Source organism: Ranitomeya imitator, chromosome 7 (assembly GCF_032444005.1).
Source record: "Ranitomeya imitator isolate aRanImi1 chromosome 7, aRanImi1.pri, whole genome shotgun sequence".
Classification (NCBI taxonomy): Eukaryota; Metazoa; Chordata; class Amphibia; order Anura; family Dendrobatidae; genus Ranitomeya; species Ranitomeya imitator.
Genome location: NC_091288.1, coordinates 6,815,626 through 6,831,173, shown reverse-complemented (window position 1 = coordinate 6,831,173; position 15,548 = coordinate 6,815,626). Strand labels below are relative to the sequence as shown.

At 49.1% G+C, this 15,548-nt stretch overlaps 2 protein-coding genes across 2 annotated transcripts in view; one reads left to right on the top strand and one right to left on the bottom strand.

Annotated features, from left to right (window-relative positions):
- SLC49A4 (solute carrier family 49 member 4) overlaps positions 1-11,102 on the top strand; it is a 142,286-nt gene extending 131,184 nt beyond the window's left edge. The window contains exon 9 of the mRNA XM_069732620.1: positions 10,991-11,102. Coding sequence (XP_069588721.1) covers positions 10,991-11,001 — 11 coding nt within the window. The 3' untranslated portion in view covers positions 11,002-11,102. The remainder of the gene's footprint in view (positions 1-10,990) is intronic.
- The window catches only part of SEMA5B (semaphorin 5B), a 265,455-nt gene that overhangs the window by 32,394 nt on the left and 217,513 nt on the right, over positions 1-15,548 (bottom strand). Inside the window, exons 13-15 of the mRNA XM_069732617.1 lie at positions 12,888-13,005; positions 11,948-12,123; positions 2,133-2,276 (exon numbers count right to left, since the gene is read on the bottom strand). Of these exons, the coding sequence (XP_069588718.1) occupies positions 2,133-2,276; positions 11,948-12,123; positions 12,888-13,005 (438 nt within the window). The remainder of the gene's footprint in view (positions 1-2,132; positions 2,277-11,947; positions 12,124-12,887; positions 13,006-15,548) is intronic.

Genomic DNA, 15,548 nt, shown 5'->3' with positions numbered 1-15,548 from the left:
TCAGGATCAGTAATGCAATGTATGCACACAGTGACAGCACCAGCAGAATAGTGAGTGCAGCTCTGGGGTATAATACAGGAGGTAACTCAGGATCAGTAATGTAATGTATGTACACAGTGACTGCACCAGCAGAATAGTGAGTGCAGCTCTGGAGCATAATACAGGGTGTAACTCGGGATCAGTAATGTAATGTATGTACACAGTGACTGCACCAGCAAAATAGTGAGTGCAGCTCTGGAGTATAATACAGGATGCAACTCAGGATCAGTAATGTAATGTATGTACACAGTGACTGCACCAGCAGAATAGTGAGTGCAGCTCTGGAGTATAATACAGGATGTAACTCAGGATCAGTAATGTAATGTATGTACACAGTGACTGCACCAGCAGAATAGTGAGTGCAGCTCTGGAGTATAATACAGGAAGGAACTCAGGAACTGTAATGTAATGTATGTACACAGTGACTGCACCAGCAGAATAGTGAGTGCAGCTCTGGAGCATAATACAGGTTGTAACTCGGGATCAGTAATGTAATGTATGTACACAGTGACTGCACCAGCAGAATAGTGAGTGCAGCTCTGGAGTAGAATACAGGATGTAACTCAGGATCAGTAATGTAATGTATGTACACAGTGACTGCACCAGCAGAATAGTGAGTGCAGCTCTGGAGTATAATACAGGATGTAACTCAGGATCAGTAATGTAATGTATGTACACAGTGACTGCACCAGCAGAATAGTGAGTGCAGCTCTGGAGTATAATACAGGAAGGAACTCAGGATCTGTAATGTAATGTATGTACACAGTGACTGCACCAGCAGAATAGTGAGTGCAGCTCTGGAGTATAATACAGGAGGTAACTCAGGATCAGTAATGTAATGTATGTACACAATGACTGCACCAACATAATAGTGAGTGCAGCTCTGGGGTATAATACAGGAGGTAACTCAGGATCAGTAATATAATGTATGTACACAGTGACTGCACCAGCAGAATAGTGAGTGCAGCTCTGGAGTATAATACAGGAGGTAACTCAGGATCAGTAATGTAATGTATGTACACAGTGACTGCACCAGCAGAATAGTGAGTGCAACTCTGGAGCATAATACAGGAGGTAACTTAGGATCAGTAATATAATGTATGTACACAGTGACTGCACCAGCAGAATAGTGAGTGCAGCTCTGGAGTATAATACAGGAGGTAACTCAGGATCAGTAATATAATGTATGTACACAGTGACTGCACCAGCAGAATAGTGAGTGCAGCTCTGGAGTATAATACAGGAGGTAACTCAGGATCAGTAATATAATGTATGTACACAGTGACTGCACCAGCAGAATAGTGAGTGCAACTCTGGAGCATAATACAGGAGGTAACTTAGGATGAGTAATGTAATGTATGTACACAGTGACTGCACCAGCAGAATAGTGAGTGCAGCTCTGCAGTATAATACAGGAGGTAACTCAGGATCAGTAATGTAATGTATGTACACAGTGACTGCACCAGCAGAATAGTGAGTGCAACTCTGGAGCATAATACAGGAGGTAACTTAGGATCAGTAATGTAATGTATGTACACAGTGACTGCACCAGCAGAATAGTGAGTGCAGCTCTGGAGCATAATACAGGGTGTAACTCGGGATCAGTAATGTAATGTATGTACACAGTGACTGCACCAGCAGAACAGTGAGTGCAGCTCTGGAGTATAATACCTGTGCACATCTTTCTCCTAGAAATTAGGCCCCGGGATGACTTCCTGCTCTATCGTTGCACTGCTTTTGCCAGATTCATGATTAAATACTCTTCCACTATCGATTTATTATTTCAGGGGGATCATTAATGAAATACAATATTAATGAACTGCTGCTTGTTTACTAAGTGAAATCCGGGGAGCAGATATTATCTCTTTGCTATAGAGAACACGGTGAGATGGTGGTAATGATACAATCTCTGCTCAGTTCACAGGATCCTGAATAATTAATGTTACAGGCCGTTATCTGAGCGGCTGCAGGAGCTACAAAGTGACAGACAATCATTTTAAATGTGCAGATATCGCTGTGGCATTAACCGTCTACCTGCCAAGACCTGGCTCGTGATTTAGGGGTACAAGATGACACCACAGGGAGGCGCTCACCGCTCCTCTCTGCTCTGTCCCACGCACACTCTTCCTCCAAATCGTGGGGCCGGGTTACTACACGTCCTCTGCCGCACCTGGAAGCCGATCCCACAGGACGTGCTGCACTGTGCCCAAGAAGACCACGGGGTCCAGCCGCCATTCCTGCAGGGAAGGAAGCAGATGTCAATGTCAGTCGTTGTAGCTCTCACATCACAATGTGCATGATTGACAGGTCACATGACCAATCGCGGAGCACAAACTTCTCTCTCACTGTAAAAGTTTTTCAAATGTTGTCAGTCAGCAAGAAAAACTCTGTGGAAAGCAAAACTCCGCAGCGAACTCACTGGACCCCCTGAAAATATCATCCTACCATGAATTATTTGTTGCAAGGAGGAATCTTGACTTCTCTTTAGTAACGTGAATATGAAGGGGAGGAGCCAGAAAGCAGAAATTATAATGGGGCGGAGCTTCTTCATGTACATCCCACAATAACATTCGGCAATCAAGAAGTGAAATAGAAGAAGACTCAAGTACCAGCCATCAAGAATAAAACAGCGCCAGTGCGTTACACAGAGCAATGCGAGCGGACGTCTGACAGCTGCAGTTACCGACCAGCACTTTATAACAGCCATCAAGAGGAAAACAGCGCCATGTTGTTACACAGAGCAATGCGAGCGGATATCTGACTGCAGCAGTTCCCGGCCAGCACTTTATATCAGCCGTCAAGAATAAAACATCGCCAGGACGTTACACAGAGCGAGGCGACCGGACGTCTGACAACCGCAGTTACCGGCCAGCACTTTATATCAGCCATCAAGAGGAAAACAGCACCAGAGCATTACACAGAGCAATGCGAGCGGATGTCTGATAGCAGCAGTTACCGGCCAGCACTTTAGATCAGCCATCAAAAATAAAACAGCGCCAGGGTGTTACACAGAGCAATGCGAGTGGACGTGCGACAGCCACAGTTACCGGCCAGCACTTTGTATCAGCCGTCAAGAGTACAACAGCACCAGGACATTACACAGAGCAATGTGACCGGACGTCTGACAGCCGCAGTTACCGGCCAGCACTTTATATCAGCCGTCAAAAATAAAACAGAACCAGGGCGTTACACAGAGCAATGCTAGCGGACGTCTGACAGCAGCAGTGACCGGCCAGCACTTTGTATCATAGTAACATAGTAACATAGTTAGTAAGGCCGAAAAAAGACATTTGTCCATCCAGTTCAGCCTATATTCCATCATAATAAATCCCCAGATCTACGTCCTTCTACAGAACCTAATTGTATGATACAATATTGTTCTGCTCCAGGAAGACATCCAGGCCTCTCTTGAACCCCTCGACTGAGTTCGCCATCACCACCTCCTCAGGCAAGCAATTCCAGATTCTCACTGCCCTAACAGTAAAGAATCCTCTTCTATGTTGGTGGAAAAACCTTCTCTCCTCCAGACGCAAAGAATGTCCCCTTGTGCCCGTCACCTTCCTTGGTATAAACAGATCCTCAGCGAGATATTTGTATTGTCCCCTTATATACTTATACATGGTTATTAGATCGCCCCTCAGTCGTCTTTTTTCTAGACTAAATAATCCTAATTTCGCTAATCTATCTGGGTATTGTAGTTCTCCCATCCCCTTTATTAATTTTGTTGCCCTCCTTTGTACTCTCTCTAGTTCCATTATATCCTTCCTGAGCACCGGTGCCCAAAACTGGACACAGTACTCCATGTGCGGTCTAACTAGGGATTTGTACAGAGGCAGTATAATGCTCTCATCATGTGTATCCAGACCTCTTTTAATGCACCCCATGATCCTGTTTGCCTTGGCAGCTGCTGCCTGGCACTGGCTGCTCCAGGTAAGTTTATCATTAACTAGGATTCAGCCATCAAGAATAACACAGCACCAGGATATTACACAGAGCGATGCGACCGGACGTCTGACAGCAGCAGTTACCGGCCAGCACTTTATATCAGCCGTCAAGAGTAAAACAGCACCAGGGTGTTACACAGAGCAATGCGAGCGGACGTCTGATAGCAGCAGTTACCGGTCAGCACTTTATATCAGCCATCAAGAATAAAACAGCACCAGAGCGTTACACAGAGCGATGCAACCGGACGTCTGACAGCTGCAGTTACAAGCCAATACTTTGCATCAGCCGTAAAGAATAAAACAGCGCCAAAGTGTTACACAGAGCGAGGCGACCAGAAGTCTGACAGCCGCAGTTACCGGCCAACACTTTATATCAGCCATCAAGAACAAAACAGCGCCAGGGCGTTACACAGAGCAATGCGAGCGGACGTCTGACAGCTGCAGTTACCGGCCAGCACGTTGTATCAGCCGTCAAGAGTAAAACAGAACCAGGGAGTTACACACAGCAATGCGAGCGGACATCTGACAGCCGCAGTTAACGGCCAGCACTTTATATCAGCCATCAAGAATAAAACCACGCGTTATACAGAGCGATGCGAGCGGACGTCTGACAGCCGCAGTTACCTGCCAGCACTTTGTATCAGTCATCAAGAATAAAACAGAACCAGGGCATTACACAGAGCAATGCGAGCGGACGTCTGACAGCTGCAGTTACCGGCCAGCACTTTATATCAGCCATCAAGAATAAAACAGCACCAGGGCGTTACACAGAGCGAGGCGACCGGACGTCTGACAGCTGCAGTTACCGGCCAGCACTTTATATCAGCCATCAAGAATAAAACAGCACCAGGATGTTACACAGAGCAATGCAACCGGACTTCTGACAGCTGCAGTTACAAGCCAATACTTTGTATCAGCCGTACAGAATAAAACAGCGCCAAAGTGTTACACAGAGCGAGGCGACCGGACGTCTGACAGCCGCAGTTAACGGCCAGCACTTTATATCAGCCATCAAGAATAAAACCACGCAAGGGCGTTATACAGAGCGATGCGAGCGGACGTCTGACAGCCGCAGTTACCTGCCAGCACTTTGTATCAGTCATCAAGAATAAAACCACGGCAGGGCATTACACAGAGCGAGGCGATCGGACGTCTGACAGCAACAGTTACCGGCCAGCACTTTATATCAGCAATCAAGAATAAAACTGCACCAGGGCGTTACACAGAGCGATGCGAGCGGATGTCGGACAGCCGCAGTTACCGGCCAGCACTTTATATCAGCCGTGTCTCTGAGCAGAATGTACAATTCTCAGCACTTCTCTGCATGAATTATTCCCAAGAATTAGGAAAAGGTGGAATTAATGCAGCGGCAAATGGGGGAGGAGGGGGTATCAGACGTGAAAAGTTGCTGAGAGACTCGTTAACACTGAATTAGCATGTAATTAGCATAAAGTGAGCGCAGTAAGCAAACGCGTAGATGTGGCAGCCCCCGAGACCCCACAACGGCTCACAGAGCATGTGACGAGCGTCGCGCAGCGCTACAATGTGTCACATTTTAATTACAGATGAAGTTCAGACTGTGAGCCAGCACCTGTGTGTGGGATGATGGCAGCAGCAGCGGATTACATGGCCGAGCTGGATGATGTGAGTGCTGCGAGCTGGATGATGGGAGTGCTCCGAGGTGGATGATGTGAAGGCTCCGAGCTGGATGATGTGAGTGCTCCGAGCTGGATGATGTGAGTGCTCGGAGCTGGATGATGTGAGTGCTCGGAGCTGGATGATGTGAGGGCTCGGAGCTGGATGATGTGAGTGCTCCGAGATGGATGATGGGATTGTGCAGAGTTGTTTCAGTCATCTGGATGGCCTCGGGGTAATCCTTGACGCTGATCTCTCCTTCAAACCACATATCCAAGCACTTTCCACTTCCTGCCGACTTCAACTCAAAAATATTTCACGAATCCGTTCATTTTTCAACCAAGAATCTGCAAAAACCCTAGTCCATGCCCTCATCATCTCTCGCCTTGACTACTGCAACCTCCTGCTCTGTGGCCTCCCCTCTAACACTCTCACACCCCTCAGATCTATTCTAAACTCTGCTGCCCGACTAATCCACCTATCCCCTCACTATTCCCCGGCTTTTCCCCTCTGTCAATCCCTTTACTGGCTCCCCATTACCCAGAGACTCCAGTACAAAACCCTAACCATGACATACAAAGCCATCCACAACCTGTCTCCTCCATACATCTGTGACCTCGTCTCCCGGTACTTACCTGCACGCAACCTCCGATCCTCACAAGATCTCCTTCTCTGCTCCCCTCTTATCTCCTCTTCCCACAATCGTATACAAGATTTCTCCCGTGCTTCCCCCCTACTCTGGAACCCTCTACCACAACACATCAGACTCTCGCCTACCATCGAAAGCTTCAAAAAGAGCCTGAAGACCCACCTCTTCCGACAAGCCTACAACCTGCAGTAACCACCGATCGACCAAACCGCTGCATGACCAGCTCTACCCTCACCTACTGTATCCTCACCCATCCCTTGTAGATCGTGAGCCCTCGCGGGCAGGGTCCTCTCTCCTACTGTATCCTCACCCATCCCTTGTAGATTGTGAGCCTTCGCGGGCAGGGTCCTCTCTCCTCCTGTATCCTCACCCATCCCTTGTAGATTGTGAGCCCTCGCGGGCAGGGTCCTCACTCCTCCTGTATCTTCACCCATCCCTTGTAGATTGTGAGCCCTCGCGGGCAGGGTCCTCTCTCCTCCTGTATCCTCACCCATCCCTTGTAGATTGTGAGCCCTCGCGGGCAGGGTCCTCTCTCCTACTGTATCCTCACCCATCCCCTGTAGATTGTGAGCCCTCGCGGGCAGGGTCCTCTCTCCTCCTGTATCCTCACCCATCCCTTGTAGATTGTGAGCCTTCGCGGGCAGGGTCCTCTCTCCTCCTGTATCCTCACCCATCCCTTGTAGATTGTGAGCCCTCGCGGGCAGGGTCCTCTCTCCTCCTGTATCCTCACCCATCCCTTGTAGATTGTGAGCCCTCGCGGGCAGGGTGCTCTCTATTACTGTATCCTCACCCATCCATTGTAGATTGTGAGCCCTCGCGGGCAGGGTCCTCTCTCCTCCTGTATCCTCACCCATCCCTTGTAGATTGAGCCCTCGCGGGCAGGGTCCTCTCTCCTCCTGTACCAGGCGGGACTTGTATTGTTGAAGATTATTGTACTTGTTTTTTATTATGTATACCCCTCCTCACATGTAAAGCGCCATGGAATAAATGGCGCTATAACAATAAATAATAATAATAATGTATTTCCCTCCACTGCAGCAAGAGGGCGCACATCTCATATGGATGAAGGCTGGGAAGCAGCAGGTCACAGCCTCCTCCTGCCACCACCAGCTTCTCCTCCAGTGCAGGGCGTAAAGTTTGTGCTTTCTGCCTCACTCTCCCTCCTCACACCTGATTATCAGCCATAGCACTGTATATTCTGCAGGAGGCAGACATGACCCCCGCCCCATGCACACAGCAGTGCCAGACTGAGGGGCTACACTGTGCAACAGATTCCCTCAGTGTAACCCCAATAAAGACAGAGTGTAAACTCCTGTGCACAAGTCAGAAGCACAACCGGGTCTGGGGCTCCAGATCAGCAGAGAATAAACCTCTGGAGCTTTCTTCCCTGAGCTGTCAGAGAACGAACAGAAAGAAAAACTCGTCTCCTGAGCGGCAGCAACAACCTCCATATGGAAGAGCAGCCACAGATGTGTACAACCCACTGCACCAGAATCTCAGCAGTGACCGGTCAGGAGAAAGAATAATCCACCACGCAGCATCAGCTGCCCCTCTTATAACGCTCCAGTACTGATATAACACCCAGACATTACATCATATGTGACTGATATCAGCCACAATGAGTGCAGCTCTGGGGTATAATACAGGATGTAACTCAGGATCAGTAATGTAATGTATGTACACAGTGACTGCACCAGCAGAATAGTGAGTGCAGCTCTGGAGTATAATACAGGATGTAACTCAGGATCAGTAATGTATGTACACAGTGACTGCACCAGCAGAATAGTGAGTGCAGCTCTGGGGTATAATACAGGATGTAACTCAGGATCAGTAATGTATGTACACAGTGACTGCACCAGCAGAATAGTGAGTGCAGCTCTGGAGTATAATACAGGATGTAACTCAGGATCAGTAATGTAATGTATGTACACAGTGACTGCACCAGCAGAATAGTGAGTGCAGCTCTGGGGTATAATACAGGATGGAACTCAGGATCAGTAATGTATGTACACAGTGACTGCACCAGCAGAATAGTGAGTGCAGCTCTGGAGTATAATACAGGAGGTAACTCAGGATCAGTAATGTAATGTATGTACACAGTGACTGCACCAGCAGAATAGTGAGTGCAGCTCTGGGGTATAATACAGGATGTAGCTCAGGATCAGCAATGTAATGTATGTACACAGTGACTGCACCAGCAGAATAGTGAGTGCAGCTCTGGGGTATAATACAGGATGGAACTCAGGATCAGTAATGTAATGTATGTACACAGTGACTGCACCAGCAGAATAGTGAGTGCAGCTCTGGGGTATAATACAGGATGGAACTCAGGATCAGTAATGTATGTACACAGTGACTGCACCAGCAGAATAGTGAGTGCAGCTCTGGGGTATAATACAGGATGTAACTCAGGATCAGTAATGTAATGTATCTACACGGTGACTGCACCAGCAGAATAGTGAGTGCAGTTCTGGAGTACGGTATATTACAGGATGTAACTCAGGATCAGTAATGTAATGTATGTACAGTGACTGTACCAGCAGAATAGTGAGTGCAGCTCTGGGGTATAATACAGGATGTAGCTCAGGATCAGTAATGTAATGTATGTACACAGTGACTGCACCAGCAGAATAGTGAGTGCAGCTCTGGGGTATAATACAGGATGTAACTCAGGATCAGTAATGTAATGTATGTACCCAGTGACTGCACCAGCAGAATAGTGAGTGCAGCTCTGGAGTAGAATACAGGGTGTAACTCAGGATCAGTAATCTAATGTATGTACACAGTGACTGCACCAGCAGAATAGTGAGTGCAGCTCTGGAGTATAATACAGGAGGTAATTCAGGATCAGTAATGTAATATATGTACACAGTGATTGTACCAGCAGAATAGTGAGTGAAGCTCTGGAGTATAATACTGGATGTACCTCAGGATCAGTAATGTAATGTATGTACACAGTGACTGCACCAGCAGAATAGTGAGTGAAGCTCTGGAGTATAATACAGGATGTAACTCAGGATCAGTAATGTAATGTATGTACCCAGTGACTGCACCAGCAGAATAGTGAGTGCAGCTCTGGAGTAGAATACAGGGTGTAACTCAGGATCAGTAATGTATGTACACAGTGACTGCACCAGCAGAATAGTGAGTCCAGCTCTGGAGTATAATACAGGATGTAACTCAGGATCAGTAATCTAATGTATGTACACAGTGACTGCACCAGCAGAATAGTGAGTGCAGCTCTGGAGTATAATACAGGAGGTAATTCAGGATCAGTAATGTAATATATGTACACAGTGATTGTACCAGCAGAATAGTGAGTGAAGCTCTGGAGTATAATACTGGATGTACCTCAGGATCAGTAATGTAATGTATGTACACAGTGACTGCACCAGCAGAATAGTGAGTGAAGCTCTGGAGTATAATACTGGATGTACCTCAGGATCAGTAATGTAATGTATGTACACAGTGATTGCACCAGCAGAATAGTGAGTGAAGCTCTGGAGTATAATACTGGATGTAACTCAGGATCAGTAATATAATCCATGTTCACAGTGACTAGACCAGCAGAATAGTGAGTGCAGCTCTGGGGTATAATACAGGATGTAACTCAGAAATCATTATCTGTGATCACAGGTTATCGTGTAATCCACAAATGCAAGTTACAGCTCTGTCATATAAAATGAAGGCTGTATATCAGAACAATCCAGAAACGCTGTCGTATTCTCTGAGCCAAAGACCATTTGTAATGGACAGAAGAAAACTGGAAAGCTATTTTGTGGTCGGATTAATCAGAATGTGAAGACTTTTAACAAGCCCGGGACACAGTGTTCTTCAGACTCAGGAGGAGAGGGACCATCCAGCTTGTTATGGGGGAGAGGGAACATCCAGCTTGTTTGGGGGGAGAGGGACCATCCAGCTTGTTATGAGGGAGAGGGACCATCGAGCTCGTTATGGGGGAAGATGGACCATCCAGCTCGTTATGAGGGAGAGAGACCATCCAGCTCATTATGGGGAAGAGGGACCATCCAGCTCGTTATGAGGGAGAGAGACCATCCAGCTCATTATGAGGGAGAGGGACCATCCAGCTCATTATGGGGAAGAGGGACCATCCAGCTCGTTATGAGGGAGAGGGACCATCCAGCTCGTTATGGGGGAAGAGGGATCATCCAGCTCATTATGAGGGAGAGGGACCATCCAGCTCGTTATGGGGAAACAGGGACCATCCAGCTCGTTATGCGGGAGAGGGACCATCCAGCTCGTTATGGTAAAAGAGGGACCATCCAGCTCGTTATGGGGAAAGAGGAACCATCCAGCTCATTATGGGGAAAGAGGGACCATCCAGCTCGTTATGGGGAAAGAGGGACCATCCAGCTCGTTATGGGGAAAGAGGGACCATCCAGCTCGTTATGGAGAAAGAGGGACCATCCAGCTCGTTATGGGGGAGAGGGACCATCCAGCTAGATATGATGGAAGAGGGACATTCCAGCTCGTTATGGGGGAGAGGGACCATCCATCTAGTTATGGGGGACGAGGGACCATCCAGCTCGTTCTCAGTGCACAGTTCACATCTCTGATGTATGGGGAGCATTAGTGCCTATGACAGGGGCAGGGCACACATTAAAGGCGCCATCAATACTGAGCATTTTATAGAGGTAATAGAACAACATCTGCTCCATCCAGACAGCGTCTATTTCAGTGAAGACCTTTTATATTTCTGCAGGACAATGGTAAAACCCCATCCTGCAAACATCACACAGCATGGCTCCGTAGAAGAAGAGTCCAGTGTTGAATCAACCGCCTGCAGTCCGGACCTTCCACCAATAGAAAACATTTGGCGCATTACGAAACAAGAAATACAGCAAAGACCCCAAACTGGGGAGCAGCAAAAACCAGACATCAGACAAGAAGGGCACAACGTTCTTCTCCCAAAACTTCAGCTGTCTCCTCACTTCCCTGACAAATACATACTGTTGTAAGAAGAAGAGGGAATGCTGCACAATGGTGGACACGGCCCACCCAGGCACAATGGTGGACGCGGCCTGGGGCACAGTGAGGGACACCACCTGGGTACCGTGGGAGACGGGGGGTTATGTGGCCCGGGACACAGTGGCTGATGCTGGCTGGAGCACAGTGGGGGATGCAACATGGGGCACAGTAGGAGACATGGCCCGGGCACTGTGGGGGACACAACCTAGGCAAAATGGGGTATGTGTTGCTGCCATCAATTTCTAAATTAGTTAATTTATCAAATGAAATAGGAAAATGTCCAACATCTGATCTGTTCTGTGTGATAAAATATTGAGATGAAGGATTTCCAGATCATTACATTGTGGTTTCCTTTAGGCCGGGATCACACATACGCGAGATACGGCCGAGTCTCGCAGGTGAAAACCCAGCTCTGGCGCCGGCACTCCGGAGCGGAGCGTGTAGCCGCACAGCAATACATGGAGCTGCACGCTCCGCTCCGGAGTGCTGGCGCCAGAGGAGGGTTTTCACCTGCGAGACTCGGCCGTATCTCGCGTATGTGTGATCCCGGCCTTACATTGTACACAGAGGCACATCTTTTTTGGAATGGGAGTTGTATGTAACCTATTCACTCACTGCAGACTTTGTGACCCTTGACCTCTGTGTTTTGGGTTCAGGGTCCATTATTATTGATTAATAAACTTGTACTCACCGTGAGCAGTTGGCTATCTCTATACGGGACCCCTCACACTCACGGCCCCCGCAGCGTGGAGCAGGATTATTACAGGTCCTGGAGCGGCACAGACACGTGGAGTCTCCATCCGAGTGCTGGCATGGCTGCCAGGCTGCCCACACCCCGAGTCCTCCGTTAATTGTCAAGTTGCGAACCTGCAAGAAGAGGGAGAGTGGCGATAATAACATGGAGGCGCAGGTATTCTAGGCCTGCACGGGAGACACTTCAGCCTCGGTCCACACCTTATTGTATCAAGTGCCCCCACCCGCGAGCCGCTCCAGCATGAAAATCCAAGACATAGAAATTCTCCCCGACGCTTCGTATAGGAGCTCAACCTCCAGCTGGGAGCGTGAAAGCCGCACTTTTTACACTAAGAATCCCGTCTTTATTTTCAGCATCTACCTGCTGACTGATGGGCTGCGGAGAGCTGGGAGACCCCAAACCACCGATTATAGAGGGAGATGGAACTTTACAGAGACAGGACAGGTACAGATATGAAACGCGTGGTACCGGGGGTCTGCGCCTTCACTCTATGCTTTCTCAATGGCCTGTGTGCACTATCTAACGATACAGGACTGAGCTGCAATACCCAACACAACCATGGATATGAGGGGCGCTGTGCATGGCAGGAAGCCGCATGGTTTCCTAACATAATACAACTCCTTTATATTATAATAGACACTAATGCATATTGAGACATTGCACGATGATACAAGTCGAGCTTTAGAATTAAACAATAATATCACCAATCAGCGCTAATGAAAACTCCGCACTTTTATATGGACCCAGCGATCCAACAGAAGAAGCTATTAGGAGGATGGGATCCTTTTCTCTGATTGGTTAGTATCGCTCTCCAATCATAGGATGAGATTTATATTAGGCAATCCCTTTCATGCACGCAGTAGGCAGCGCCACTTACCGGGCAGTCCGTGATGTTCTGGAACCACAGGCTCATGTTGGAGCTGTCCTCCAGGGTGGTGCAGCGCTTCTTCTTACTGTCCCACCCGCAGTACGGGTCCCTGGCGCCAAGACACGTCCTGGGGAGAGAGGAAGGGGCCAAGGGTTAATCTGGACACTAAGCCCTGGGGGGGACTGGGGTAACAGAAAGACAATGGGAGGGTTTGGGGTAATAGATGAACAATGGGATGGAGGGGTAAACACAGGGACATTGACGGTTTGGGTTGGGGTAACAGTTGGACAGTCCTGGGGGGGCAGGGTAATGGAAGGACAGAGGGGTCGGGGTACTAGATGAACAGTGGGAAGAAGGAGAAAACACAGGGACATTGACGGTTTGGGTTGGGGTAACAGTTGGACAGTCCTGGGGGGGCAGGGTAATGGAAGGACAGAGGGGTCGGGGTACTAGATGAACAGTGGGAAGAAGGAGAAAACACAGGGACATTGATGGTTTGGGTTGGGGTAACAGTCGGACAGTCCCGGGGAAGGAAGCAGGTAAATGAAGGACAGCGGGAGGGGTCGGGGTAATAGATGAACAGTGGGAAGGCGGGGTAAACACAGGGACATTGATGGTTTGGGTTGGGGTAACAGAAGGACAGCCGGGGGGCAATGGATGATCAGTGGAGAGGGTAATTACAGGGACAGGGGGGTTAGGGTTGGGTAATAGACAATGTTGGGGGGAAGGGTGTTAAAGGGAAAGTGTGTGTGTGTGGGGGGGGGGTTGACTGTAATGAACTATTGAGGGGTCGGGGTAAAAGAAAGACAGTGGAGGGGTTGGGGTATTAAAGATACAATGGGGTCCTTCGTCTGCTGCTTCCTTTTGCCCGGTCTTGTTCATTTCTCGCATCCTGTATAAGTCATGGCGCCCTGCACAGACATCCACACAACTTCACATTTGAGATTAATTGTGTTAAATCTGAAGATGAAAACAGAAAAACTGCAGAATTCAGGAGAAGCCAATGCAGGCGGGGGCCACGGCGGCCATGACTCCTGCTGTACGGCGACGTCTCATCGCTCAGCCGTCTCTGCTGCCCATAGCAACCAATCAGAGTGCGGCTTCCATTCTGCTTTGGTAAAATGAGAGCTGGGCTGTGATTGGTTGCTATGAGCAACAGAGACATTCAGAGTCATCACTCTGCCCCATTGTCTCTCCCTCTCACCTGGACCCCCAGGTTACGTGACATCACTGCACGGAGACATCGGGGGACGCTCAGGAGCCGAACTGTCTGGTGCCATCCGTAGATGCGGTCATGTAATGTGGCCCCTCAGGTCATTATGGCGCAGTGACTGCAGAAGTTGGTGCTTCCTGTGTGTCAGTGGGACAAGCGGTGTCTATATCATGTGACGTGCGCCATATTGTCACCGAGCACGGCTGCTCCGCCATTTCTACAGACGCAGCTCCTGTGTGAACGCGCTCCAGCAGCGGGAGCCGCCGTACAGTCTCCACCACTGACCTAACTGCACAGCAATGCGCGGCGGCCACCACCACAATGGCGACTTAATGCGAGGCGTATTAATAGCCGCTGGATTCTTGGCAGCTGGAGGCCGTACTTCATGTCCCTCGATAACGCCCCGAGCCCACGTTCAAAGGCGGTCGGACATTAAGCGCGGCGGCCAACACAAAGCAGCGACTCATCGGCCGCACACTACGACGCTTCACGAGAATCTCCGAGGCCCGGACAACAAAGCGAGAAGACGGGAGGCAAACAAACAGGCGGCCCCTGTAAATGGAGCATTATGGAAGGGGGATCAGTCACAAATTTGCGCAGAGATGCCCCCGGGCTTTCCGCTGTGGGTTTATCAGGCCAAATGTTACACAAAGCTTTCTCTGTTCGTCCGCCGCTGTCTGTCTGTCTGTCTACACAGTTTTCACAGGCAGCGGTAGATGGCGGACAAGCGCGGACCGTGTTTTGTTAGAAAACTTGGAACAATGGCCCCTTTCATAGCTGAGATCCCGGAGCCAGGGCACAGAGGACGCCGCGTAGGAAATGATCCGGGCCCCTCGGGATGAGGGGGATCTCACCTACACACAGGCAACCTGCAAAACTTCACCAGGGCCACCCAAAATAAATGCAAAAATCAGAAAAAACCCTGCGGTCAGGCCACCCAGAATGAGGCACGAAAGTCACGGATGTAATTAGTGGCAGTGTCACCTGTGGAACTAATGAGGGCACTGCGATGGCTGATGTGTGACCCCGGGGTGCGGAAGGGTTAATTAGGCACCCGAGCCGAGCTGCTCCGGCAGCGGAGGAGTTAATGTCGCGTCTATTGCAGACTTCTTGGTCTGAATGGCGAGTAATCAGCGCGGGTGAGCGACGGCCGCCGAGTCCGTGGAGAGCAGCACTTTGCATCTACTTTGTTCTATCGTAATGTGATTTAGCCAAGTGTGAAAAAAACACTCGTGGTAAAGTGGCGCCATTTCTCAGGGTAGAGATTACGCCTCAGATGTGATTAGGAAACAGGAACAGAATGTCAAACACCGGAGCCACAGAAAAAGGTGGAGGAGGAAACAAGACGACAAGGTGGAAAAATGGAGGACTTCATTGGAGACAAGTGAAAATCCAGCGGTTCCGACAACGCGGCGATGAATTAATAATCTGCGGCACAGAAAACTCCGGCGCCCAAC